Below are 27,568 nucleotides of genomic sequence, written 5' to 3'. Positions count from 1 at the left end.
CCTGCGCACGGCCGGCAGGGGCTGGAGGGAGGCAGGATGCTGTGAGGAGCCTGGAGGCTTCCCCTCTGCACAGGAAGATTCAAGTGGGAGATGGAGCAGAGTGAGCCCCCCAGCAGGAGACAGTCTGCAGGGTTACAGGGCACCGGGGACACGGAGGCAAGGGCTCAGCTAAGGGAGGGGCACCCTCTCACATCGGGGTGATGGGTGCGGACACCTGGGAATGCTCCCACCCGTCTGCTGGCCCAGCTGAGCTCGATGGCCAGGGCTGTTGGCCACCTCCCATCCCCAGATGCCAGGATGGGTGCCTGGGAGACGGGGGACGCCCAGAGCCCCCTGACCCCACAGACCCACAGCCGGCCCCGGGGGGCCTGGGGACCCGAGGCCCTGGAGGCTCAAGGTTCCAGGATGTGTCTCTTGTCAGCCTAGAAACTTCATAGGTACCTGGCCAGAGTCCAGGCCTGCAGTGGGAGCCTGCATGGGCGGGAAGTTGTGGGGCTGTGGCCAGCTCACGTGGAGGGGAGTGTCTGCCCCAGGGAGCAAACTCACTCCAGACTCCCTCCTGCTTGTCTTTGGGGCTGCAGCTGTGGGCTGGGAAGGCAAGGGCAGTCACCACGGGGCACCCTGCGCGTCCTGGCGTCACAGTCACTGTCCGGCGGCCAGATGCTGGTGGGGCGAGCCCTCGCCTTCCTCGCCCTGACCTGGAGTGCCTACCGGAGCCTGGCTGTCCCCACGATTGCAGAATGCAGCCTCTCCTGTTCTGAGGTGAGCCCCTGCTCCTCCGAGGCTCTGGTCTTGCAGGGGCCCCGGTTCCTCTACAGGTGGGCACCACCTCACCACGCAAGCAAGAGTGGCAGGAGGGTGCAGGAGCCTCAGGGCGGTGGGCGACAGGAGGCTCGGGGGCCCTGGGGGGCCCGGCAGGGAGCGTGCCTGACATTGCAGTGCCACTCCAGGGAGTGTGTGCTGAGATCCTGAGGGCAGGGGCGCTGACGCACCTGTGACCCGCCCCTCCCGCGCTCACTGGTTTCATCCTCGGGGCACTGGGCTCCGCGGCGGCGTCTGGGCTTGTGCGGCGCCAGGCTGAGAAACGCTTGTCCCGAGTAGGGAGGGGCCAGGGCGAGGTTGCAGCTCAGAAGTGGGGCGTCCGGGGACTTTCACTGTGGCCGGGCTGACACAGCCTCGCCCAGGGAGGCGGGAGGCGTCCCAGCAAGCAGCACTGCACCCTGGAGTGTGCCTGCGTCCCTGGAGGTCCCCAGCGTGAGACGGGGCCAGGCACGGGGTGGGAGACGCAGCCCACGGGGATGGGGGCAGGGGTGTCACTGAGAACCTGCTGTGGGCACTCTTCCCGGTGTGGGGATGGCAGGGAGGGAGATGCAGCTCCTGACCTCAGGGAAACGCACAGCAGACCAAGATTTAGGCGGTGGTGACACTGAGGATGAGCGGGGGCGGCCGGGGTGAGGGCTTCTGGGTGCTTCTCAGGGGCAGTGGCCTGGCCCTGGCGGCACTTGGGGACGCCTGGCCCCCATCAGGAGGAAAGGCAGCTCCACGAGACCTGGGACTGTGTCCAGCAGAGGGTCTAGGGAGCTCACTGAAGGACAGAGCAACTTGGGGGGGGCGGGGTCAGGCAGGACCTCAGGGGCTGGGGCTGGGCTCGGATCAGAGGTGCTGTGACCCACGGACAGGGCCAGGCCGGGGGGTCCTTCTGGCTGCTGGTGGAAACCAAGGGGTGCAGAGGAAACAGCCGGGCACAGGTGGGAGGGGATGGAGGCCTGGACCCTCCCAGTGGAGACAGAAGGAGAGGGGCTGCTTCGGGGTGTCCTTCGGAGATGGAGCTGGCAGGACTGGGATCCTGGACCTGGGGTGAAGGAGAAATCGAAGATGGACCTTGAAGTGTGACTGTGGCCCCTGGGCTGGTGGGGGAGGTGCTTCCTGTGATGCGGGCCTTGGGGGCACGTTTTCAGGGAGGGAAGTCATTTCTGAAATACGGGCTTTGAGAATTCTATCAGATACGGAGAACTGATGTGGTGGGGGGCAGCTGGGTGCAAGCGGAAGTCAGGGCCAGGCCCCAGCAGAGGTGTGATGGGGCCTCCCCGCTTTGGGAAGGTGCGGGGGAGGGCTGAGCCCAGACCCGGGCTGTGAGAGGGGAAAGAGTCCTGGAAGGACAGGGAGGAGGAAGGGGGCAGAGGAGCCGGAGGAGGGAGAGGCCAGGGAAGGAGGCGGTCCACTAGGCCAACAGGTAAGGCAAGGCACCGTTTTGGACTTAGCCACCTTGGTGCCCAGCTGGGGTGGTGGGGTTAGGGGATGAGGGGGTGGGGGAGCAGGGGCAGAAGACAGCCTGAGAGGCCTGGGTGGCCTGCTGGCCACTGAGGGAGGGACATCGGAGAGGGGGACAGGGACAGGTGACCGCAGTGCTGCCTGGGGCAGAGTGGGTGGTCAGGGCCCCTCCTGGGCCGCCAGGAGGAAGCCCGCGGGACCCCCGCCCCAGCAGGCGGGAAGCTGAGCCCCATGCTGGGTCCTGTCCGCTGGGGAGCCTGGAAAGTGGGACAGCAGGGTGGGGGGCTCAGACCCCTCCTGATGCCCTCCCACCCGGGAAGCCCCAAAAAAGCCCAATGGAAACCCCCAGAGGGTGGGAGTGGCCACTTCTCCGTACCAGCTCCACCCCAACAAAGGGCCCAGGGCACAGGGCCAGCCCCTCCCATGCCCCCCTCCCCCAGAGGCATGGTTCACAGGTGCTTTCTGACCTCGACCTTTTCCCCTGTGGTTCCCTCCCTCCCCGTGGGAGGAACCCCTCCTGAGCGGGGACGGGTTCTGTTCTGGGCGCTGAAAGGCCAACACCACATGTACTCACCCTGCACCAGAAACCCAGGACCTCAGCTCCCAGCCTGTGTGGTCTTTGGGCTCAGGGAGGAGCAGGCGTCCGCAGTGGGCAGGCAGTGCCCAAGGGCCAGGAGGACACCGGTGTGCCCTTCCCCTCTCCGCTTCCCGGCAGCCCCCACCAGCTTGGGAGGCGGGGGGTGGGTTCAGGCCTCAGGTAGCATAGAGGATGCCAAGGGGTCGGGGGTGGTTCCAAGACTCTGGGGCTGCGAGAGGGAGTGAGGCTGGCCAAGGATCCAAGCCACTGCCCCTCTCTTGTCCACTCAGGGCCGTGGCCCAGGCCCAGCTGCTGCTCAGACGTGCTGGGTCTGCCCGGCGCACTCCTGGGCTGGCCGGACTGGGCTGCTCACCCCTGCCCTCCGCCAACCTGCTCAGTCACGTTCTGGACGGGGCACCCAGCTCCTTACCCCCAGGGGCCGTGGGCAGGGCCCCAGGGCCAAGGCATCCAGCCCAGGCTGTGCTGCTCCAACCTCGGTGGGTCCTGTGCAGCTGGAGACCGCAGAGGGGCAGATGTCAGCATCTCAGGGAGATGTCATGGTCAGAAGACAGGGTGGCTACGGGATGAGAGGCCAAAGGCCGAGAGGGGAAGGCACGGGGAGCAGGAAGGAGCCTTGGTGGAAACAGGCGAGTCCCGCAGCTGGGGCTCCGCCAGGAGAGACACCCAGTGTTGCTTCCTCATCTTTATAGACGCACCTCCGTTCCCCGGGATATTAGCGCTGGGCACGCTGGCTAAACCTTGGGGCTACCTTTGCAACTTTTCTGTAAATCTAAAGTTCTTCCAAAATGAAAAGTTTATTTAGAAAGGGAGGCGGAGCTGGGCCTCTGGTAGGTCCTGCCCCACAAGCCCCAGGACAGGAGAGGGCCCCACTTCCACTCCACGTCTTCCCACTGGTGCTACCAGCGGGGCCCACGGTCAGAGCTCCCGCTGTCACCGCGGAGCTGATCCCCCTGCGGGCCCGGACTCCTGCCGCCTCTGCCGCTGACCTCATATCCCCAAGCTCAGCTGTGGAGCCAGCTCCTCGGCCCACCTGCTGCAGGGGGGTCCGCAGGCAGGGCCTCAGCTACGTCCCACACAGGCCCTGCCCGAGCCTGGTCCCTGGGCCAGAGGCCTGCGGTCCTGGGCCAGTGCCTGTCCTGGGAGCTGCGTGTCCAGAGGACAGGCAGTCTGCCCTCTCCCAGGTCTCCCCACATGCGGACTCACCGAGGCCCCTGGCCCCCCGGCAGGTTCACAGCCCCGGCCTCCGGACCCCCCTGTGATCTTCTTGCGTCCCCCTCGACGCCTGGCGTGACGTGTGGTTGATGGACATCTTGACGCCCGAGGTTGTGGGCTCCTCGAAGGCAGGCGTCTTTCCCCAGTTTCTTTCCTCTCTGGACCCCAGCAGCTAGACAGCTCCCGCACAGAGGAGGGGCAACCAGTGCCCCACTAATGAGCGAATGGGGCCTGTGGGAGCTTTGAATGCCACCCCCCGAAGCTGGGCTCGTTGGCAAGGGGGCAGCAGGGCCTGGAGTTCCATGGGGTCCAAGTCACGTTTACTGAGTGACCCCTGTGTGCAGGGCCTTGGGCCAGGCTTTTGCAGGGTCAGCACCCCCAGACACTGAGGGGCACCTGGGGCTGCGGCCCCCCAGCCCCCCTCATCCCGGGCTGGGTGCAGAGGTGGATGGGAGGTGGCCAAGCCAACCTCTCTCACTCGCTCTCATTGTTCTGTCCCCAGGGCTTCACCTGCAGGAGCCGCGTGAACCGTGAGTACATCTCAGGCAGGGGGACAAGCCACCCTCTGGTCCTTGGTCACCTTATCCTCCCTGGAGCCAGGTCTGCCCTGCGCTGGCCTCCCCCGCCCACCTCCCGTAGCAGCGCACCGGCCACCCGCCCCTGCCCCAGGCCGGTGCACGTCGGCGGACCCGGGTTCATGACAGCTGTGTTCTTGCTGGATGTGCGAGTCGCTCATTCCTGTCCTCTTGGAATTTACTGCTTTCCAAAGTGGCCACGCCAGCTCCACCCCCACCAGCAATATACGGAAATCCCCATTTTCTCTTATCAACTGTTTCATTTCTGCCCAGTATAAAACGGTACCCCATTTTAAAGAGCTTTATTGTCTCTGCAAACACTGTTGGTATTTGTTAAAAGGGATACAAATGATGCAGGATGCATAAGGGGGAAAGTTAATCCAGCCTCAAAGCCCCCATATGGGAACGAATATTATTTACATTAGGAAGATATTTTTGTAGGCAAGTTTACTGCTGGTCGAGTAAACAGACAACAAATATTTTAGATAAATGAAACTACCTTCCGCCATTTAAAATAAGTATTTTATTTAATTTGATTTGAATTTAATAGGAAAAATAAACAAAAGAATTAAATGTTTCTTCACCTCAAGAGGTGTTATATCTACGAGGACCCCCCCAGCGAGGTTAAGGCACGGTGTTGTGACCCACGTGCTGGTCCCTGAGCCGAGCGCACGTCCCCCTCCCCAGGCGTGGCCCACATCACCGGGTGTTTGACCAGCGGTCAGTGTCTGTTGGCCATTTAGTGGCATCAGGTCGCCAACAGCACTTCTGTTCCTGGACCTCCCCCACAGAGGCTTCTCCAGGGCCACACTCGGTCCTGCCTCTGCCCCATGGGGGCTGGACCCTGCCTTCTGCCCCACCTGTGGAGCCCGCTCCTGTCCTGCTCTGTCTCTGATCCAGCCACACCTCGTGACGCCTGCTCCTCGTCCGGGGTCCCAGTGCGCCCTCGACCCGCCGCCGGGTTCTTTCACAACATCAGGGAAAGTTCTTCGCTGTTCCACCCTTGGGCTCTCCTGAGCCCTCTGGTCCGGCCTTCAGCCATCTCTGCCTCCCCCACCACGTCCAGTAACTTCTGTCTTTCTCAGCTGTTTTTGCCCTGATTCTCTCAACCCTCCCAAGTCTCCATCAGCCGTGTCTCTGATTCCAGTTTCCAGTGTGCGTGCTCGTCCTGGACTGGGCTGCTGGGCTCCCAACTGGTTCCTCTGGTCCTCACGCCTCATCTTCTGGGGCTCCTGCTGTCTGGTGGCCTGTCCGACCCCTAGTTTTTCTGAAGCGTCGTCATCACGACGGAGGCAGTAGAGGAACATCTCCCTCTGTCCCACGTCCTTCTTCCGTCTTTTGAATCCTACATTCCTTTCTCTCCTTTCTTCCTTTCACTCTTTCTCTGTCTGGGTCCCAAGGTGGCCACTCCTGCCGACCCCCAGGCCCCCTCCTCACTGCCTCTGAACCGGACCCGGACTGCGGGGAGCTGTGTGTGGGCTGGGGGTCAGGTCGCTTCGGACACAGAGAAGCTGGCGGGGCGGTGGGGGTGCAGGGAGGGGCCCCAGGGCCTCCGCGGTGCCCCCTCCCTCCCTCCCTCCTGCTCCCAAACCCTGGCAGCTCCCTTCACTCCAGGGTAGGGGGGTGGTGTCAGGAATTCCAAGGCTTTGTCATCCCACCAACAGGGCTTCTGGGGTGCAGAGTCACCAGGCAAGGAGGCCCCCGTCTTCTGCATCTGTGGCATCTGGGGAAGTGGCTCTGGCCCGTGCCCTGGCAGGGGGGCACCTCTGGCTTTATGACGGTTGGTGCTGTCAGGTCTGGGGAGGGGTGCTTTGTGAGGTCACGGCTCTTCCCTCATCTCTGCTTGTGTGTCTCTGATGACACCGAGGCCACGTGACTGACCTGCGGACCCTGGGCCAGCAGCGTTTCCTTTTTCCGCTGTCACCCGTGGGCCGTCTCGGGGTGGCTGTTTCTGCGTCACGGAAAGCACCTCCATCTTTCTCCCATAGCCTCGTGATGCCGTTCAGTTTTCCACGTGGACAGAATCTTACTTACACGCCTCCCCTTTAAGGATTTTGTGGCATTTCCCCAGTCCCGGGGTCATCGAGATTTTTCTCCCTGTATTCCCTGTATTTGTGAAGGCTTTAAAGTTTTGCTTTTCAGGTCCAGGTCTTTATTCTTCTAGAATCTATTTCTGTGTGTGGGGTGAGGTAGGAATTCAACTGTAACTGTTTGCTACCTGGAAATCCAGCCGTGGCCGCACCACTGACTGAACGCCGCCCCCACCCCCGCCTGGGTCTGACTTTCCAGATGTCAGATGTCCAGGCTGCAGGGTTGGCTCCCTGACCCACCTTCACCTCTGAGCAAGGCCACATGATCTCAGCTGGTTACTGACTCCTGGTCCCCTCTCATTCCTCCCTTCCCTAAATTGTCCTGGGAGGTGGTGGCTGTGGTTGTGGCTTCCCTGAATCTTCAGACGCAAAGAGCCCCAAGGCAGCAGAACAGAAGTGGGGCACAGGCTCCCAGACCCCAGGGACGAGTACCAGACGGTCAGGTCGCAGTGTCTGTGCAGCGGGGCAGAGGGGAGTCCGGCAGGCTGCGCGCCCTGAACCCCATGGGCAGTGAGGCTGCTGGGAGGACGCAGCCACCTGGAGGGGCTGCCCAACTCCTGCCGTGGGGAAGGCAGGGCCCCGAGCTCCGCACCGGGACCCTCGGGGGACAGCTCCACGCAAAGAAGCTCCTAGTGCATCACAGTGAGCAGCCAGGGACAGCAGAGGCAAGGAAAGAGGAGGTACAGGCAGAGGAAGACCGGGGGAAGAGCTAAGAAATGGAACACGCCATCCACCCGGCTTAACACTACACAAAGCCAACAGAAGAGGGCGCTCTGTGGCGTTGGGAAAGCAGGCGGCACGAAGCCTCCGCCTGAATCTCAGGGATGTTCAACCCACATAAACGTGAGCAACAGAGCAGCATCAAAGATGAATTCCAGACAAGCTATGGTAATTAAAAAGAGAATAAGGTAATGTTTTAATAAGTGAATTTAAAACAGAATAACATCCCGACAGGCAAAGGAAGTGCACCAGAAGGGCACACTGAAAAAAACACTCTATTACAAAATGGTTTAGAATACTCGAGACAATGGTGCAGGACATTCAAGAACAATAGGAACAAGAACTAGAAATAGATATGGGGCGACAACCCTCAGAATCGGAAACAAAGGAAAACATCATTTTAGAGGTGAAGACTGCTTTGGAGGTAGTGAATGCCTCGAGAGAAATAGAAGGCGAAAAGGAAGAAACATTTGTTTTAATCAAAAAAGAATTTAAAGTAGTGGAAATGTTAGCTGTCTTGATTGTGGTGGTGGCTTCATGGGTGTAGACATCTACCAAATTCATCAAAGTGTACCTCTGCGATATGTGTAGTTTACTGTACAGGAGCCATACCACAATAAATGTGTTTTTTAAAAAAAGGCAGTTTTTAAACTAGATTAAAATGATGTGTGAACAATGGTAAATGTTGCAGGTAGGCAAAGAATGTCTCAAACGCAGATGACATGAAACCCTGAAGAAAACCGAAGTAGCAGAGCAAACGCTAAGAACTACGTTCGAGGAGATTAAACTGCTCCTCCTTTGACACCAGACATTGAAAAGGCAAACTGAGAATACTGCTCCTGAGTACCTAACACCAAAACTGACTCTGGGCCTTAAAATACCACTTTTCACCAAAATAAACCAGGCAGGGCTTCTGAGGGAAGTGGCTGACCTCCAGTCTGGAGCAGAAAATGTCCAAAAAGAGCCTAGGACACCCTGTCACACACGACTGGGGAGGCTCTCGGAGACCGTGGGAGCCTGTCTGCCGGCTGGCCAGGAGGACGCCACTGGCACTTCAGAAAAGAACAAGAACCGCGATGAGTTGCAGCCTGTGTTTAAACCCATGCATTCCTACAATATTGTTAAAAAAGAAAAAAAAAGAATCGTTCATCTCTGTGGATGACAGGAGACCAAGTTGTCTTGAGAGCTGAGTAAATAAAAGAGACTCAAGCCGCAAGCCTGTCTTTCTTCTGCACATGCTCCCTGGTGATAATAACTCCAGCGAATAAATGGAAGCAAAATGACAGACCTGTCGTTTCACCATTTCGCATCTCCCAGTGACTCGAGTGTCCGCGACAGCTGACGTCAGACGTGGCCGAGGTCCAGACAGCACACGAAGGTCTGCACCAGGTCTAGTCCCGCCGAAGAACTCGGCCTTGAGCGCCAGCATGCCTCTGTGTCCGCTGCTGGATGCCAGAAACGCAGAGACGGAGGTTCTTCTGTGCTTTTTGGGGTCTATGTTTCATCTTTACGGTAAAAAGACTTTTGAAAGGGCCTTAGCATTTTGTGTGCCTCCAGCTCTTCATTATGAAGTTTTGATTGTCAGGTTTCCTGAAAATTTCATTGGGCATTTTCCAACATGTGTGTTTTCCAAACACCAAGCAGTTAAGTCGGTTCTGACACCATCTACCCAGGGGGAGCCTCAGTTCCCACAGGCTGTGGGCTCCGTCCCGCAAGACTGTCCCCACTGCAGACGCCAACCACAGGAGTCACTGCGCTGCGGAGTGCCCGGCTCTAACTGGGGGCCCCCACGACCCCTCCTCAGTTCAGTTAACTCGGCTGAGTGGCTCACGGAACCCAGAAGAGCATCTCGCCTGCTAGATTCACGCGTGTTTTACCAACGCCTGTGGTCACTGCTCCTGACCTGACCCACTTCTTCCCTTTGACTTCATGTTTCTCCTTTTTAAAGTACAGCTGTTAGGTCTCCTCTTAGTAAAGCCTCTGTGATAGGTTGATAGGTTTTGGGTTGTGTTTTTTTTAGGGGGGGCGGGGGAGGTAATTAGGTTTTTGTTTATTTATTTGAGTGGAGGCACTGGGGATTGAACCCAGGGGCTCGGGCAGGGAAAGCACATGCTCTACCCGAGCTGTACCGTCCCCATCCCGTGATACTTCTTAAATCTTTGAATGAGACCAAGTGTATTTCCTTCTCCTTAAGTATTTGTGATGAAATTTTGGGTTCCCAGTTATTTCCGTACAGTAACAATGAATTATTTTCCCCATTTTGAACCACAAGTAAATCAGCGTGTCTCCGCCTCGCTTGTCCGTCCTCTCTGTGCTCTGTCCCCGTAGTAAGCCCAACCGGGGACAAGCACGTGTTCCTGCGTTTATGCACTTCCGTGCGCCGGGCGACCCCTCCTCTGCATCCATTGTGCTTCACTGCACATTTCATCACTTTCCACGGTCACCGTGCTCTTCTAGGGCTCTCTCTCTCTTTCTTTTTCTTCTGGTTTGGATCCTTTCTTTGTTTGGCTGGGGTAGGTCTTTGGTTTTTTCCAGAAAAGGTCAAAAGATGCAGACTTCTCATTTTCCTGCACAGAGGAGGAAGTTTTCACACGCACGAAGGACAACTTAGACAGAGAGAGAATCCCAAATCACAGTTGCTTCTTTTAAGAACACTGCGTGCCCAGCTCTGCTGGTGACCGTCCACACTGAGGGAGCATCGGCCGGGACAGAGTTCTCCTCACCCCACACTGCCCAGCCCCCGGCTGGACCACGAACCCCTGTGGCCAGGCAGGGACTCCGCTGCCTCCTGCAGGTGGCCTCTCCTCCGATTCCGGCTGCTGCCCTTGGGTGGTGACCTTCCAGCAGGCTCTGAATTGTCCATTTGATGTGACACCTTAATTCCATTAGCTCCCTTGAGGAGCCAAGGGTGCAGTGTGGGGGCCACACAGATGTGGGCCATCATTTAGAATTTCACCAACGGGGAGGATTTTATCACCAATGCTCTTTAGAACTGCCAGCACGTGTTGATAATTAAAGGCAGACCAACCACTCGTTAGCTCTATCATTTTCTAAATCTCTGTTGATCTGGTGGGGGGAAGCGGTTGGAAGCCTGTGGGCCCCTCGCCCCTGCCCCCGAGTCTACCCCTCCTGCCACTGAGGGCAGGAGGGCACTCGTTTTACACTGGGTGGCTGGTTTCCTCATTATTGAATTTGAAAAGTTATTTATAGATTCTGAACAGAAGTTCCTTATCAGGTGTACGATTTACAAATATTTCCCCCCAATCTGCGACTTGCCTTTTCCTTCCCTTAACAGTGTCTTTCAAGGAACAGAAGTTTTAAATTTTGATGAAATCCAATTTGTTACCTTTTTTCCTTTTATGAGTCATGATTTCAGTAGCTAGGACATTTTTGCCTCACCTAATGCCACCAAGATTGTTTAAAATATGTTATCTTTTAAAAGCTTTATAGTTTTAGGTTTTACGTCGAGGTCTGCAGTCCGTTTTGAGTAAACTCTGTGTGCCGTGATTCACCGTGGGCATCCCCCGGCCCAGCACAATTTATTGAGAAGACTGTCCTTTGCCTGCTGAGCTCCTGGCATGTTTGTTGAAAGTCAGTTGTCCATAGGTGGGCGGGGGGAGAACCCTAGGTCAGCGGATTCTGTCTCTCAGTCCTAGGGGTCTTGCTCCATCACCTTCTCACTTGCATCGCGTCATCCCGACCTTCGTTCCTCTGTACATAACGTGTCTTTTGCCTCTGGTGTCTTTTAGTTTTCTCTTGATCTCCCGCTTTTGAGCAAACTTATCCTGGTGTGCCTTGTGATTTCTTCATATTTCTTATCATTTGTCTAGCTTCTTGGATCTGGGAGTTACAGTTTTCATCAGGTTTGAAAATTATCTCTCATTTCTTCAAGTGTTTTTTCATCCCCCCCCCATTTCTTCTGGGACTCTATCATACATTAGGTCATTTGAAGTTGTCTTATAGCTCAGCAATACTCTGTTCTATTGTATCACCCTCATCGTCATCACCACCATCACCACCACCATCACCACCACCACCACAATCATCATCACCATCATCACCACCACCATCATTGTCATCATCACCACCACCATCACCATCATCACCACCACCATCACCATCATCACCACCACCATCATCACCACCACCATTACCACCACCATCACCACCACCATCACCACCATTATCACCACCATCACCACCATCATCACCACCACCATCACCACCACCACCACAATCATCATCACCATCATCACCACCACCATCATCACCACCATCACCACCACCATCACCACCACCACCACAATCATCATCACCATCATCACCACCACCATCATTGTCATCACCATCGCCACCACCACCATCATCACCACCACCATCACCATCATCACCACCACCATCACAACCACCATTACCACCACCATCACCACCACCACCACCATCATCACCACCATCACCACCATCATCACCACCACCACCATCACCACCACAATCATCACCACCATCACCACCATCACCATCTCTCCATCCACTTTTGGGTGTTTTCTATTGCTATGTTAAGTTCCCCAGTCTTTTTTCTCCACTGGCTAATCTGTTATTAATCCAGCTGACGTACTTTTTCTTCTCAGACATTGTAGTTTTCATCCCTAGAAGTGGGACTTGGAATTTTTAATCTTTCATGTCTGTAATTAACTTTTTGAATACATGGAATACAGTTATAACTGTCTCAATGTTCCTGCCTACTAATTCTAACATCTGTGTCAGTTGTAATTCATTGATTTTTCTCCTCATTCTGGGTTATATTTTTCTGATTCTTTGCATGGCTTGTCATTTTTTATTGGATGGTAGACATTGTGATTTTACCCATTTTGTGCTGGATATATATATTTTTTCACCTTACAAATATCCTTGAGCCTTTTCTGGAATGCAGTTAAGTTACTTGGAAACAGCTTAATCTTTTTGAGGTCTTTCTTTTAAGATTTTGTTAGGTGAGACTAGAGCAGTTCTCTGCCTAAGGCTAATTGTTCCCCCTACAGAGGCAAGACTTGCGTACACTGTGCCCATGGCCTGTGAATCCTGAGGTTTCTGGCCTGGCTGGGAGCAGGGGCGTCCCCGGTCCTGTGCGGGTACAGAACGCTGCTCCCTCAAACCCCTTTGGCTTGTTCTCTCCCTGCCTCTGGTAGCTCCTTGCACCCATGTGCTCACTGATGCTCTGCTGAACACTCATTGCCCCATTCTCTCTGTATCACTCCTTTGGCTCACGCTCGATCTTCAGACTCTGGGCCCTGTGGTCTTCCCAGACTCTCTGCCCCATTTCTCCATTCAGGGAGGGTGCCAGGTACCCCCAGATGCCCCTCCCTCTGCCACCGCCTGGAAACTCTCAAGACAGCAGAGCGCTCATGGGGCTGCACCTCTGGGCCATCACTGTCCTGCCTTTCCTCCGTCCAGTGTCTTGACACCGTTGACCCACACGTCTTGTCTGGGGCCCAGGCTGTTTGTGGCAGGAGGGCAGACCTGGCCCCTGTGACTCCACTTTTGGCCACAGCGGGATCACAGTGCTGGGTTTCTTTCCCAGGAATCTTTCAGACCTCAAGGTTCCTGCTGCCATTTTGAGTGGGTTTCTGAAATGGCCAAGTGGGAGCTCTGCTGAGTGGCGGGCTCCACAGTGGCCCACTGGCAGCCTGTTGTCCGGGCCTCAGAGGCAGTGCCTCTGCCCCGCTCCTACAGGCAGGCCTCCTCCACTGCCCACCTGCTCATGTTGGGCTGGAAAGAATTCCCTGAGTGGAAGCAGCTGGGGGCCCCAGGGCTGGGGGGGATGGCTGCCCTCAAGTCAGAACCTCCTTTCAGTGCTCAGCTGGCTTGGCCCTCAGGGAGCCTCATTCCTGCTCTGCTGTCTCTGCAGGGAGCCCGGCCTTCAGTGCACCCTCTTCTCTCCTCCCGTCCTATTACATGGATGTAACAGTTCAACCTGGTCCCTCCTGTGCGTCCTGGGGGAAATGGGCCGTGGGCCCAGGGCCTCCTCCCTTCACGTCCCTTTGACCGTCAGCCCATTGTGGTCTTCCTGACATGCTCCTCAAGTTTGCCGGGGCCTGTGCCCCCAGAAGCACCGCTGAAGGCACACCGCCCCCTTCCTGGGCGCACTGTCCCAGCAGGGGTTACCCCCCCCATCTGCTGCATCACCAGGCCTGAGTGCAGGGGGAACCTGGGCTGCCAACCCCATGGGTGCAGGTGTCCCCAGGGCATGGTGCCTCCCGAGGAACTAACTCCACTGACCCCAAGGTGTCTGCCTGCAAATCCGGCCTCACCAAGGCAGAAAACACTGCTCAACATCCCTGTGCTGAAGGTGACAGCCCAGGTCCCCACACAACACTTGTCTGGCCACAGCTGCCCATGCCCTGACCAGGCCGTCGGGGCCGGTCCCACCTGTACCAGCGCGGCCATCTACCCAGGGACAGAGCCCTAGCCGCAGTGACCTGGGGTCATGTCCCAGGTGCCCCCAGCAGACCTTTCCTGTTGCTCATCTTTGAAGTCAGTGGGGCTGGCCATCTGGCCCAGGATGGGCTCCTCTGCCCCCTGGCTGGCCAGGCTGGCCAGTAGCTATGCGTCATCAGGTGCAACCTGCTCCTTGGACCTGGGCGCTACTCCTGACGCCCAACGGACAGTTCTGCGTGTGGCTCAGGGTGGGCCCACCGCTCCCCAGGGGCCTGGTTCCCTGATGGTCTTGGGGCAGGGAGGACCCTCCCTGGCTATGTAGCCCCAGAACTCCCCTCCCCCTGACCTGCCCAGTCACCCACAGGGCCTCATGCAGGCACCAGGACCTATGACACACACCCTCCTTATCCCCTCCCCAGGAAATATTTTCAACAGCTTCTGCCGGCAGCCCCCCACATCCATATCCAGGTCTGTACTGGAGGCCCTGACGCTCTCCACAGCCATGAAGTGTCCCCCCCACGATGACTGCTCCCTGCTTCTGCACGTGAATGCCTCCCTCACGCTGCACGGTGAGAGGCAGCCTCGAAGGGTGGTGCTGGCTTCCTTGTGGTGGTGCTGACACTCAGGAGGTGGGGCAGTGGGCTCAGGGCTCCTTTAATCCCCATGACCAGCTGGGGGGAGGGGGAGGGCTGGGGGGTGGGGGATCCTGCTAACTGCACTCACAGAGGAGGGGAGGAAAGGAGTCTGACAGCCCTGCCGGCCCCTCCCTTCACCCAGAGAGCCTGTGGGGCCTGGAGGCCTGCTCCATGAGCCTGGACACCCAGGAGGCGCAGTGCCAGAGTGTGCGGGTCCGCAGGGCCTCCCGTCAGCTGCAGGTGGGGCGGCAGGTGAGGCCCAGGTCTGATCAGGACCTACCGCAGTCCAGCTGCAAACCTTTGCCAGGCAGCAGCAGCTGCTCCCAGGACCACTCCAGTCTGCCCTCGCCTCTTGGCCACCTGATCACAGCCTGTCTTGGGGTCCTGCCACCTAAGGCCCAAGGAACGGGCACCCCCTCCTCCCCACCCCGGACCATGCGTTCCAGCTGTGTGAGGTGGAGCTGGCCAGGGTGGGCGGGCAGAGGCCCCAGGTGCAGCGGCTCACACCTGTCCCCCCCAGCTCCAGGTGCACTTTGACTGCTTTGAGGTGAGCGTGGCCCAGAGCCTCTACGTCACCCTGAGGACTGTCCCCCACTTCTGCGGGGTCCAGCTGGACCAGCAGTACCACGTGGAAGGTGGGAGCCCATGGGACTGGCAGGGGCATGGCTGCAGTCCAGCCTCCAGGGACTGACAGGATGGGACTCACCCAGGGCGGGGGGCAGGGCTCCCAGCAAGTGCATTTGGCTTAATTCCCGGTTGCGGTCCCCCTGGAGAGGAGGGACTTCGGAAACCACATGGGCAGAGGCCCAGCTGGTGGGGCGGCCTTAGGGCAGAGCCAGCTGGGCCCACTCTTGCCCCTGCCACTTGCAGACTGCAGAGACGAGGACGTGGGGAGGAATATGCCCGACTGCTTCGGTGAGGCCTCCTCCTCAGGCAGGGCCCCGGCCCCGCGGCCCTTGGGAAGACTCATGTTGTGGCGGCACCCACAGGCCCCCCCCCCACCCGGGATCTCCTGCCCTCCCCACTTGGGAAATCATGACTGGTCCTGAGGGGGGCGACTCCCTAGTGTCTGGGTCTAGCAGGGGCCACCACCCCCAGGCTTTCTGGACAGGTGGAGCACTCTGCCTGGTGACCTCTGGCTCAGCGTGACCCCACCTGCCGCCCTCCTACAGCTGGGAAGCTCTCCTACTGGGTGGACCACAGCCGCAAGGTCGTTCGGGTGCAATTGCCAGAGGCCCCCGGGGGCCCCGACTACTACCTGCGGCTCTGCCTCAAGAGGTTCACCTGCGAGGACGCCGGCGCGGCGGTGCGGGTGAGCCCGGGCCAAGCCCCGCCCCGCCCCGCCCCGCCCCGCCCCGCCCCCGCCCCGCCCCCGCCTGCCGCCAGACCTCGCTCGCCGCGCTGGGTCGCTGAGCTCTTCACTCGCTGCAGGTGACGGCTAGCAGGGTCTCCCGGAGCGTCTCTCTGCCCTACAGCCAAGCGCTACCATGCCTGTGCCTTGAGGTCAGTGAGGGTGTGGCCTTGACAACAAGTAGGGGACAAAAGGATGGGCAGACCCTGCGCTGACCCGAGCCCCTCCCTCAGGGCTGGTCTGCGACCCCGGACGCGGTGCGGATCCAGACCTGCCCCTTTGAAGATGGCAAGTGCTCTGTGGTACCGGGGGAGGGGGAGGGGAAGGGAAGGAGAGAAGGGTGGGCGGTGGGCGGGTCCGGCGTGCGTGCCCAGCAGGGTGGGGCCGGCCTGGTCCAGCTGGGAAGGCTGACGTTAGAGGGGCTGAGGCAAGGGGGCAGGTCCAGCCTCAGCCCTTGAGCCCCCTTCGGACGGCAGGTAGCCAAAGTTGTGCCGGGGCAAGCCCACTGGGAGGCGGAACCTGTGTGTGGATATGCGTGTGCATGAGCGTGTGCGTGTCCCTGGCATACAAGCCATGACCTGGCTCGCCGGGAAGAACCACGTCTGCAGGAGGGGCTCTCTGAGGGGGGGCACATGCTCTTGGCTCTGCTCAGCAGCGTGGCGCAGGCAGAGTCCCCGGCAGGGCCCAGAGACCCACAGGAGAAGGCACTCAAGCAGGTGCTAGGTCCTGTGGCCCATTGGCAGCTGAGGGAGAGCCCGCTGACTCGAGCCCTGGGGGAGGGTCCCTGCAGACACAGAGATACTGTGGGACGCCATCAGCTACCACCCAGGGAGCCGGGCGCTGACCTGGGAGCCCGCCTGTCCAGTGAGTGGCCATGTGAACCTGTGCTGGCGCCCGGGGCCAGGGGCCCACTGCCTCAAGCTGGAGCACTCAGGCCGGCCTGCACATGGCAGGGTGAGTGCCCACCAGGCAGGGATGGGGGTGGGTATGGATGGCCAGAGCCTGATGTGAGCCTTCCTCAGGTGCGGTACCCACTAGTGGACCCACAGCCCCAGCTCTGCCTGAAGGTGAGTGGGCAGCCTGCCATGGGCACAAGCAGGGCATGGGGAGGGGCCTGGGGCTTGGGGGCAGGGACCTGCTGCCACACATCCCCCAGTGCCTGGTCCAGCGCTCCAGTGGCCCCTCTGACCCCTTCCTGGCCTGATGGTGGGTGGAGCTAAGGGTTTTGCAGGGGGCAGTGTGGAGGGAACCAGTCCCAGAGGGCCGTGAAGGAGCCCAGCCTGTTCAGGCCCCACTGTCCCTGCACCTGCGGCCCCACCCCATCTCTCTGGCCTCCCTGCAGTTCTCCACAAGCCTGGGCTTCCGGGTGAGGTGCCCTTTCGAGAAGCTGCTCTTCCCAGGTGAGCACTCTGGTGGGGCCTTCACAGTATGGTCACTTGCGTCAATGCCTCTTGTCAGGGGGGGAGACAACAGGGTGCCTGTCAGTGGGAGGGAGGAGGGGACCGCTGGGCCTCATCCCTCCACCCCTGCAGCCTGGAAGATGACCACCCAGCCAGCACCCTCTCCCGGCCACCTCCGGATCGCCTTCTTCTCGCCCAGCCCCGCCCGCTTCCAGGTGTGCCTGTGTCACCAAGGGAAGACTTGGCCTCCTGCCTGCCACCGAGTTCTCCGGGCCATGCCCCTCCCTCCAGCCTCAGTGAGCCAGGTGGGGTTGGCACTGTCCTGGGGAGGGGGGCTGACCCCAGCACGTCCCTGCTTCCTGACCACCTCCTGCGGGGCCCAGAGCCAGCCCCTGGAGGCCGCCCTGCAGGGAGGATGCTGAGAGGGCCGACCCATGCACCATGCTCAGCTGTGGGCGTGTGGGACATTGACATGGCATAGCCTGGTCTGCACACCCACACCTGTGACCCCCTCCCCGGCCCAGGGTGACCCCACAGAAGACCCTACAGTTGCCTTCGTGGACATTCCCAGGGATGATGCCTGTGCACCCAGCACCTGCATCCAGGTGGGTGGTACTGCCCTGCCCAGCCCTCACCCACCTCCTCCACCCCCAGACCTCAGGGGAGCTGCCACCTCCCACAGCTGCCCCAGGGCCCTGGCCTGCTCTGGGGGCCCCTTCATCCCAGCAGCTTCTCCAGGAGGGCGTTCCGGGGGATGTGGGCGAGGTGCAGGGCAGGGCTGCAGGCTGTGCTGACCCGCTGACCCCCTCCCCGGCCTGCAGGGCTGGAGGACTGATGTCCACTTCTCCGCCCCCCAGCAGCTGTGCAACCTCCAGTGCGGTGAGTGTTGGAGCCAGGCCTCAGCCAGGGGGGTGCAGGCAGACGTGCACTTGGGGGCTGCAAGAGGCCACAGGCTGGACCCCAGCCTCTGCTCAAAGCCTAGCCCCCGGCACCACTGTCTTCCACTGTCTGGGTGGGGGTGGGAGACTGGAGACTGGTAGGGGACCCAGGGGCCACCCGTCTTGAGTCAGGCCAGGCCCTGAGCCAACTTGGAGGCAGTCTGGCCTGGCCCTGCCCTGACCTGGGCCGTCAAGGCCCCTCCAGGGCCTCCAAGCGCCCAGCCCTGGCTTCACTGTGTGGGGGTGGGGGCTGCTCCCTCCTCCTGGGCATCTGCTGCCCCGACCAGGGCTCCGGTTCCAACTGCCCACTAATTCCCTTCACCCACCCAGCCCCTGAGGCCCAGGCTCCTGAGCAGTCCAGGCTCAGCTCTCCCTCCTGCCTTCTGAAAGACACTCAGGGCAGGCTGGGGGCGGGAGGTATCCCAGATGAGGCTGGTGCTGGGGGGCCTGAGCCAGCCCTTCATTCTCTCTCCCCAGCTGCCACCTAGGGGACAGCAGCCTGAGGCCATGTGTCTCATCAAGAGGAAGCAAGCGCCGGGCCCGATTGCTGCGATGTGGCGGGGGTCAACTCACGTCTGGACACCCCAAGCCTCAGACAGTGAAGCTGGGCCTCAGGGTGTAGGGGTGGTCTCACCTGGCCCCAGACCGTGGGGTGCCTGTACCTGTCAGCTCTCCAGAGGCCTGCAGCTCCACAGGGGCCCTTGGTCAGATGAAGGACCTCCAGTCCCCCTGAATCCCCTGAGTGGGGGACAAGAGAATGGCTGGGTGGGGTGCCCCCTTCCCCAGACAACCCAGCCCCTGGCCTGCCCTGTCTCGGTGTGGTCTAGGCTCCCTCTGGACAACCAGTGGTCACGGCCAGCATCCCTGGCCCTGAGGACAAGGGCTCTGGAGTGCAGGGTGTGACCCCACCCTTTGTGTAGTTGACCCAATCCCAGGGGCCCAGGACCATCTCCACTTCCTGCCCGGAGCACCCACCCTGCACCAGCCCTCCCAGAGGCCAGACCATCTCCACTCCCCAGGCCCCTCACCAGGCCAGTCCAGTGAGGGCTGGTTGCCTCCAGTGGCCCCAGGCAGGAGCCACCTGCCAGGACGCGCCATTCCCAGATGTGTTGCACTCATGGAGGGCCACTGTGTGCCGTCTGTGCTCAGGGACCACAGAGGGACTGCTGGTCCTGCAGCATGACTTCTGTGCCCTGGGCCAGGGGTCACTCAGCAGTTGGCTGGCTTACTCTGCCCTTGTGGGACTCTCCCGCTGGCTCACAAGGACCACCGAGGTGCCCTTCCCAGGTTGCTGTCTGGAGTCCCCGCCACCTGACTGCAGTGCACACAGGGACAGGCACCCAGGCCAGTCAGCGGCAGGTGCACTCCTACCTCTGGGCTCTGGCTTGGCTGTTCCTCCTTCAGCCGCTATGGGTCTCTGAGCCTTCTCGTCCCTCTATTAGGGGCTGCTGCCCCCAGCTGACCAGGGGGTGGGCAAAGCCAGCATGTCCCCTTGCTCAGTAAACACCTGTCCGCCTGGCTTGCCTCTTCCCTTGAGGACAGAAATGGGGTCTGCAGGGCAAGGTGGCCCCCTAGGGTGGGGGTGGGAGGACCATGGGGCCTGGTATACCTCCTAAAATGGTGTAGTGGTCATGACTGCAGCCGGGGCTGGTGAGGGTGGACCACAGACACAGAAGGAGCTGCCCCCCAACCCCTGCCACATGCAACCCCCTGGCTGTATTGGAGGACATTCCCAGGCTGGGGACACCAACATGCCTACCGGCTGCCATCGGCAGGCCAGGGCCACCCAGTGCCACTCAACCCAAAGGCCCGCCTACTGGATGATTGACAGGACTGCCCCACTCCTCCAGCCCCTAGTTCCCCTCCTCCAGCCAGGTTGCAGGCTGGCAAGCTGTGGATTTGGGTTCCCCACAAGTACTCCTTATGGTCCTCTGGAGACCCTGTCTGCCTCTGGTGCCTTCTCCCCATCGAGGCACAGGGTGAGGTGGGGGACCAAGGTCCCAGCCAGGGCTCACAACTGACCTGGGGTGAGCCTTTGGATGTCCGTGTGCCTCATTCATTCACTCGTACTCATTCCTCGAGCAGGCTCTGAGCACCCACTGGGTGCCACCCTGTCCCAGCACTAGGAACCAACAGCACTGCCCCCAGAGCCGGGGCCACGGCCAGGTCTGTCCTGGGCTGAGGGGCTTCTCAGGTCTAAAGCCCAGGAAATGGGGCCGTCGGTCACCTCCCCTGGCGCTGAGCTTCGCGTGGGGGAGACAGACCACAAACAGCTGCACATGTACCTTACATGGGGTGCCCGGCGCCTGAGGGGGAGAAGGGGATGGGAAGCACACAGGAAGTACAGGAGGGCTGCCATTCAGAGCAGCGTGTTCCCGGCAGCCTGGCTCTTACAGGATGGGCAGGGGAGGGGTGTGGCGGGCAGGTGGGGCCACGGGGCGTCCTGGCTTGGGTACCATGGGAAGGAGTGAAACAGCGCCTGGAGGGCGGGGCTCCTTGGGCTGAGATGGGGATGCGGCAGCGGGAGTTGGCGTTTGGAGGAGGTAGATCTGAGCCACCAGCGATGCACTCGTTAATGCTTGTATAGTGCCTTCTGTGACCCACGCCTTTCCTGAGCAGAGCAGACCCAGATCCCTGACTGAGGCAGAGGAGAGATGCATAAACCCAAGAGTAAAATATCTAGAATACAACAATGGCTGTTCAGAAAGAAAAATTGGAGCAGGATGAGGGGAAGGAGACGGTTTGGGGGCAGAGTGGCAGGGCGGGTCTGGAGCAAGACAGGAAGGATGCAGGCGGTAGCAGACACCGGGGGACAAACAAAACCCAGTGAGTCCTTCCATAAAGGAGGAGTGGGATGAAACCATTTTATGACTGGATGAGCCTTCAGAGGTGGAAAAGTCAGAACCCTCACTCTTTCACGTGGGCCAGGCAGGTACAGCCCATTCCACACATGGTGTCGAAAAAAACCGTAACTGTCCTGAAGGGCATGTGACATACAGTCTACTCCGTGTGATGACGGCACAGCCACCCCAGCCCTCTGAGTCCTGCTTGCAGGGAATGTCTCATTCCATCCTTCCATCTTCAACCTCTTTGTCTTTGTAAAGTGAGTCCCCTGTAGGGATCATCTTTGCCAGGCTCTGCCTTTTCATTGGAGAGTTTAATCCATTTACATTTAAAGTGATTACTGAAAAGAAAGAATTTACTTCTACCATAGCTGTTCCTCAGTTCCTCCATTACTGCCTTTCGGGGTATTTAGCTGATTTTTGTAGTGTACTATTTTGATGTCCTTCCCTTTTCTGTAGTCTTTTTCAGTATTAATAGTTTCCTTGGGAATTACAATTAAAATCTTAAACTTATAAAAATCTAGTGCAAATAATACCAACTTAGTTTCAATTGTATAGACTTTGCTCCTGTAATTCTCACCCCCCCCCCGCTGTTACAGATTCATCTTCATCTGTTGTGTGTCCATTAGCATAGATTTATAATTATTGTTTCATGCGGCTGCCTTTTAAATCACATTTTTAAAATTGAGGAGTTACAACCCCAAAGCACACTAATACAAGCTTTTAAATTCCCCTGTGCAGCCCCCCTCACCAGTGCTCTGCACTTTCTCGAAGCTTCACCTCAGCCTGAAGGACTCTCCTGAGGGTTTTTTTTTGGGGGGGGGGGGTTGCCTACTGCTAATGAACTCCCTGAGCTTTTATTTGTCTGGAAAGATCTCACCTTCTCCTTCATTTCCAGATATAGAATTCTTGGTTGACAGGTTTTTCTTTTTCTTCAGGACTTTAAATTTGTCACCCCATTGCCTTCTTTCCTCCAAGGCTTCTAATGCGAAATCTGCTCAAAGTCTTGCGGGTTTCTGTGGAGAGGCCGGCAGGGCTGTGGCCGCAGAGCCCCCAGTGTGGGCACAGTGGGCCATGGAGCGGCTGGGGCAGGACGAGGGGAGGGGAGGCGGGCAGAGCCGGGGGAGGGGCCGGGAGTTTCCTGCGGGGAAGAGCGACTGTCAAGGTGCTGTGGGCTCCTAGCACCAGCAGCTGTGCGTGGGGCTCCGCCTAGGCAAGATGAGCTCTGGGGGAGGCACTAGGCTGGGGAGGGGTCTCAGAGGGAGGGCGGGAGGGAACAAAGGAAAGAGTGATACTCAGAGTGGCTGGGATCAGAGGGCTGGTGGTGTGGGGTCTTCTCGTTTTGGGAAGTGGTAACTGCGGCGCTGCAGCTGCGAGACGGGTTCTGCAGTGAGACGGGCGGAGGCCCAGGTTCGGGTGTCCAGCCCGGTCACCAGAGGAAGGGGAGGCAGCTCGGCAGGGCAGGGAGAGGCGCCTGGCAGCGGGGCCCCCGGACCGCAGCGCCGGCGTCGGTGGCGTCCGCATCTCTCCGGGAAGCGGTGCTCTCCCATCCCGCCAGCCCCTGGCGACCGACTGGAACCAGTCCCGTATTCGCCCTCTTCCAGCCAGGACGCCTCGGTTCCTGCAGTATCTTCCTGAGAACAGCTTCCAGTAGGATCCTCTAATTTTAATGCTGGTTTTAAATGGCTGCTTATTTAAGAGACGATTCGGTATTTTTTCCTACGACTCCTCTTGTGCACGTTTAAACGTATGGTTTTCTGCGTTTCGCTGGGCACCCCAGAGAACAGCATTAGGGCGGACGCGGACGCGAGCCAGGCTGGGGAGTGGGCCCAGGGCTGGGCGGGGGGTGCGGGGTGGGCGGGGCGCACTGCACGCGGTGCGGAAGGTGGGAAATTGGCCGTGAGGGGAGAGCAATGGTCATGTGGACGTGGACGGAGGGGATGTGGGATGTGGACACACCAGGGACCAGATGACTGCGGGGGGGGGGTGGCGGGGGGATGTTTCGGGGCACCTCTGGCCGGCCGTGGACCCAGCAGTGACTACTGGGGAGGGCGTGTGCCCCAGCCGTTTGCGAGAGAAATGCTGTGGGTAAGCCAGCCGAGAGCTCAGGGGGCGGAGGGGCGCCCGCCTCGCCAGTGGAGCCACCGTCCCTTGGCGCCCTAGGCGAGTGTCCCCAGTAGCCCCGACCAGCACCTGCGTCCTGGAGCTTCTGGGCCTCAGCCGGGTGGACGGCTAGGCTAGGAGCCGGAGGGGCGGGACTGGGGCGCCCGCCTGTGTCTCTCCACTGCCCCCCGCCGCCCCACGCACACTTCGAGATCTGGTTTCCGCCGGGTCCCCGCGGCCAGTGGGCAGGGTCGCGGCTTCCCCTGGGGGTCGGCAGCCGGGGCGCAGCTGCCGGGGCGGGCCCGTTGGAGGAGGGAGGCTGTCCCGGGGGACGAGGCTGGGGCTTGGCTTACAGGCCCTGGAGGGCGAGGGGAGAGGGCTCATCTGCTGTGGGAAGGGGCGGCCCCGTGAGGCCGAGCAAGTCGGGCTGTTAGGGAGGGGCCTAGCGGCCTAGCGGCCAGGGAGGGGATGCCAGGGCCCGCCTCCCTCCACCCCCAGGTCCCCGCCCTGCTTTGGCTTGTATGGGTGAGAACGTCCTTGAGGACACCTCCCTCGTCTTGGGCCCCCAGTGCAGATGTCTTTTTCGCCTCTGACAACATCCCCCAGGAGGGACCCGACGACCTTCCGCCCAGCTCCTGGGCACCTGCTCCAGGCCGTGGGCCCCGGAGGCCCCGAGGGAGAGCCGCCTTGCCTCTCGCGCCCGGTGGGAGAGCTTGCTCCAAGGCGAAAGAACCGGCACACGGAAAAATTGCTGGAAACACGCATTTTAAAAATATTTTGTTCACCTAGTTTTTCATTATCTGATTGTAAAATGGACCTTTTTATTTTGGTGCACAGTGAGTTGTAGCATGTTCCGATAGTCATCCCTGGAACAGGATCCAGAACGGTTCCATCACCCCAGAAAACGCCCTCCTGCCTGGGCTTCCGGGCCCACGCCCCTCCGCCCGTAACCTGGCAACCGCCGCTCTGTTCCCCGGGATGGTAGGTTTGTCCTGTAGATGGAATCAAGGCAGTAGGCAACCTGCGGGATTAACCACTTGGTGTGACGCCTTTGAGCTTCGTCTGGGTGGCTGTGTGAGTCTGCAGTTTGCGCCTTTCCTGACGGAGTGGTCCTCCGCATCCGGATCACCACCACCGGTTTATCTGTTCACCCACTGGAGGACGTTTGGGTTGTTCCCAGCTGTAACGAATAAAGCCACTTCCAACATTCACATACAGGTTTTTGTGCGAACACACATTTTCATTTCCTAGGATAAATGCCCGAGGTGGGGTGCCTGGGGTGGGGTTGCTGCGTCCCATGGGAAGCAGGTAGCTACTGCACGAGAAGCGGAGCCGGCATCTCCCGGGTGGCTGCGTCCCCGGCATCGGCGTCTGAGTGTTCCCCTCGCTTCACATCCTCATCAGCACTTGGCATTGTCAGTGTGTCCGTGTTTCTCTGTTAGTCATTCTGGCAAGCGTGTGGCGGCCTCTTACCAAGGTCCCACCTCGCATTTCACGCGTGGCTGGAGACGCCGGGCCCCTGTCCGCGTGCGCCGTCGGCCCCGCACAGCCCTCTGGTGCCGCAGCGGCTCAAGCCCCTTCCTGTTTGTCAGCCGTGCTGTTTCCCTGGTGCTGAGCTTTGAGAGCTCTTTTACGTGCTGTGTACAAGTCCTTTTGTGACAGGCAGTTTGCAGACATTTTCTCCTACACTTTCTTCCTGAAACAGTATTTTGTAGTTTCTCTCATTATTCTTCTGACAGTGTCTTGGGTAGAGCAAACGTTTTTAATTTTGATGAAGCCCAGTGTATCCAATGTTTTTCTTTTATGGATCAGGCTTGCGGTGTCACTTCTGCAAACTCTTTGACTAAACCCATGTCACAAAGATGTTCTCCTACTTTTTCTTTGAAAAGTCTTATAGTCTGTGCTTTACGCGAAGACCTAGGGCTCACTTTGAATTCATCTTTGCATCAGGTGTGACGTTTAGGTCATGGGTGGTCGCTTTGAATATGGGTGACCAGTGCCATTTGCTGAAAAAACTATTCTTCCTCCACTGAACTGCACTTGCACAGCTGTCAGAGATACCTGCGGGTCTGTGTCTGGGCTGTCTGCCCTCCTCCGTGATCCGGGAGGCCATCTCTCGGTTCACCGGTCCCACACAGGCCTGACGACCGCAGCCGTGCTCTGGGTGCTGACTTGGGTGGTGTGGCTCCTGCAGTTTTCTTCTTCTTTTCCAATTACTTTAGTCGTTTCAGTCCCGTTGTCCTTCCACATAAACTTCACACTTGGCTTGTCTGCGTCCACAAAATAATCTTGCTGGACTCTGGCTGGTTACATCTGCAGACCACTTTGCGGAGAACTGGCATCTTTACTATTCTGAGTCTTCAAACCCGTGAACATGCTCAGTCTTTCTGTTTATTTAGATTTTTTTTATTATTTTTTAACAGCATTTTGTAGTTTTCAGCACACCAGTCCTGTTCATGTTTTGCTGAATTTACACCTAGACATTTTCGTCTGTTAAGTGGGAGCTATTATAAACGGTAACGTTCTTAAAAACTTGGTTTCCAATTATTCATAGCTTCTATATAAGAATGCAGTTGTCTTTTGTGTTGACCTTGTGTCCTGCAACCTTGCTAAACTCATTTATTGGTTCTAGGAGTCTGGTTCTTTTTTCTTTAAAAAAAAATATTGCCTAGGATGTTTTACATAAATAATTGTGTTGCTAAGAAAAAAGGACAGTTTCATTCTTCCTTTCCTGTTGGTCTGCTGTTCCTTCCTTTTCTTGTCCTCTTGTGCTGGCCGGAAGTCCTGGCACTGTGGTGAGTAAGAGTGGTGAGACGGGCACCCCTGCTTGGACCCCGCTACCTGGGGAAGAGGTGCAAAGGCTTTCATAGTAAGTCTGACGTTAGCTGTAGGGTTTTTGTTGAAGCTCTTCACCAGGTTAAGGAAGTCTGCTGGATACAGGAATCTGAACAGATAGTTCTTCTCTTTTGGGACTCAGAAAATGTTGCATTACTTCCTTCTGGTCTCTGCTTTCTGATGAGAAGAAGTCCAGTCAGTCATTCAAATCCTGGTCCTTCTACATGTAACACATCAGTTTTCTCTGGCCGCTTTGAAGGTTTTTCTTTGTTTATAGTTTCCAGCATTTTGATTCTGAAGTGTCTTGGTGTGGATTTCCTTCCATTTATCCTGGATGGGATTTGCTCTGCTTCTTGAATTGTAAGTTTATGTCTTTCACAAAACTTGCCAAGTTTTCAGTGATTATTTCTTTAAAATATTTTTTCAGCCCCACACTTTCCCTCCTCTCCTCCCGGGGCTCCAGGGACACAGATGTTGCCCTTTGTTGTGGTCTCACAGGTCCCTGAGACTCTGCTCATTTTTTGAAATCCGTTTTCTATTTTTCAGATTACTTTCTAATGACATTCTTAGAGTTCATGGATTCTTTCCTCTGTCGTCTCCATTCTGCTGTTGAATCCATACAGGAAGGGTTTTTTTGTTTTGTTTTGTTTTAGTTTTTGAATTTTTTTTTCAGTTCCAACATGTCCATTTCTTTGTGAGTCATTCAAGGTTAATATTTTATCAAGACTGCACGTTCTTGTTCACATATTTTTATAAAAGCCGCTTTAAAGCCTGTGTGAGACGACTCAGGCAGCTGTGTCAGTTGGCCCATCGTTGCTGTCTGCTGCTTTTCCAATATGAGTGGAGACTATGAGCTTTCTGTTACCGGGTGCTGCCGGTTTCTGTCCAGACGCCTGAGGATTCTGGGTCTCTCCGCTGCCCGTGGGGAATGTCCGTGTCCTTGTTTCGCTCTCCCGTGGGCTGTGGTGCCCACGTCTGCCGGGTACTTAGTCTTTGCTGTTATGATCAGGTCTGCCCCCTCATCTGCACCGCCTCACGCTCGCTCTGAGACTTGGGTGGAGGTCTCCCTGTCAGATCAGTTTTCCAAATACTTGATATGCTAATTAGGATCAGACCCATGCGCTTGGATTAGGGGTGAGACGAGGAGTCAAAACTATGATTCTTCTGGAGTCACTTCCCTGGACTGCTTCCTCTTTTATTTGCCTGGCACTTACCAGACACCCAAGGTTCCCCTTTCCTCCACCAGAAACCACCCATTTCTGCATTTGTGACGCATTTGGGGCCAAATGGCACGAGGACATAGAGGGAAAAAGCTGCTAATGAGTAAGTCCAGCAAGGTTACAGGACTCAAGATTGGTGCATAAAACCAACCATATTTCCATACGTTAGCAGTGGACAATCCAAAAATGAAATTGAGAAAACACCTCTATTTACACCACCACTTAAAAGAATACAATGAATAGGAACATGTCTAACAAGAGGCATGCGAGACCTGTACGCTTAAAGCTGCACCGCATTTCTAAGAGGTGTCAAAGAAGTCTGAATAAACGAGACAGTGTTCACGG

At 57.9% G+C, this 27,568-nt stretch overlaps 1 protein-coding gene across 1 annotated transcript; it reads left to right on the top strand.

Annotated features, from left to right (window-relative positions):
- The first annotated feature begins 538 nt into the window (after positions 1-538).
- Positions 539-19,740, top strand: IL17REL (interleukin 17 receptor E like). The gene is made up of 16 exons (XM_074375808.1): positions 539-762; positions 4,584-4,611; positions 14,318-14,467; positions 14,676-14,785; positions 15,054-15,168; positions 15,404-15,448; positions 15,706-15,845; positions 15,965-16,036; positions 16,118-16,172; positions 16,675-16,838; positions 16,907-16,951; positions 17,227-17,284; positions 17,417-17,589; positions 17,809-17,889; positions 18,106-18,163; positions 18,700-19,740. The coding sequence occupies exons 1-16, from the start codon at positions 661-663 to the stop codon at positions 18,708-18,710; spliced, it is 1,407 nt and encodes a 468-aa protein (XP_074231909.1). The 5' UTR covers positions 539-660; the 3' UTR covers positions 18,711-19,740.
- The last annotated feature ends 7,828 nt before the right edge of the window (positions 19,741-27,568 follow it).

Source organism: Camelus bactrianus, chromosome 12 (assembly GCF_048773025.1).
Source record: "Camelus bactrianus isolate YW-2024 breed Bactrian camel chromosome 12, ASM4877302v1, whole genome shotgun sequence".
Classification (NCBI taxonomy): Eukaryota; Metazoa; Chordata; class Mammalia; order Artiodactyla; family Camelidae; genus Camelus; species Camelus bactrianus.
The sequence above is the reverse complement of the archived record's forward strand: the minus strand, read 5'-3'. Positions and strand labels throughout refer to the sequence as shown.

What these genes read in the sequence shown, in the direction of transcription:
- IL17REL (XM_074375808.1), top strand. Translation starts at nt 661, where the DNA reads ATGCTGGTGGGGCGAGCCCTCGCCTTCCTCGCCCTGACCTGGAGTGCC. An exon ending in GCCGGCCTGCACATGGCAGG is followed by an intron (nt 16,839 to 16,906) that starts GTGAGTGCCCAC and finishes AGCCTTCCTCAG; the next exon opens with GTGCGGTACCCACTAGTGGA. An exon ending in CTCCAGCCTCAGTGAGCCAG is followed by an intron (nt 17,590 to 17,808) that starts GTGGGGTTGGCA and finishes TCCCCGGCCCAG; the next exon opens with GGTGACCCCACAGAAGACCC.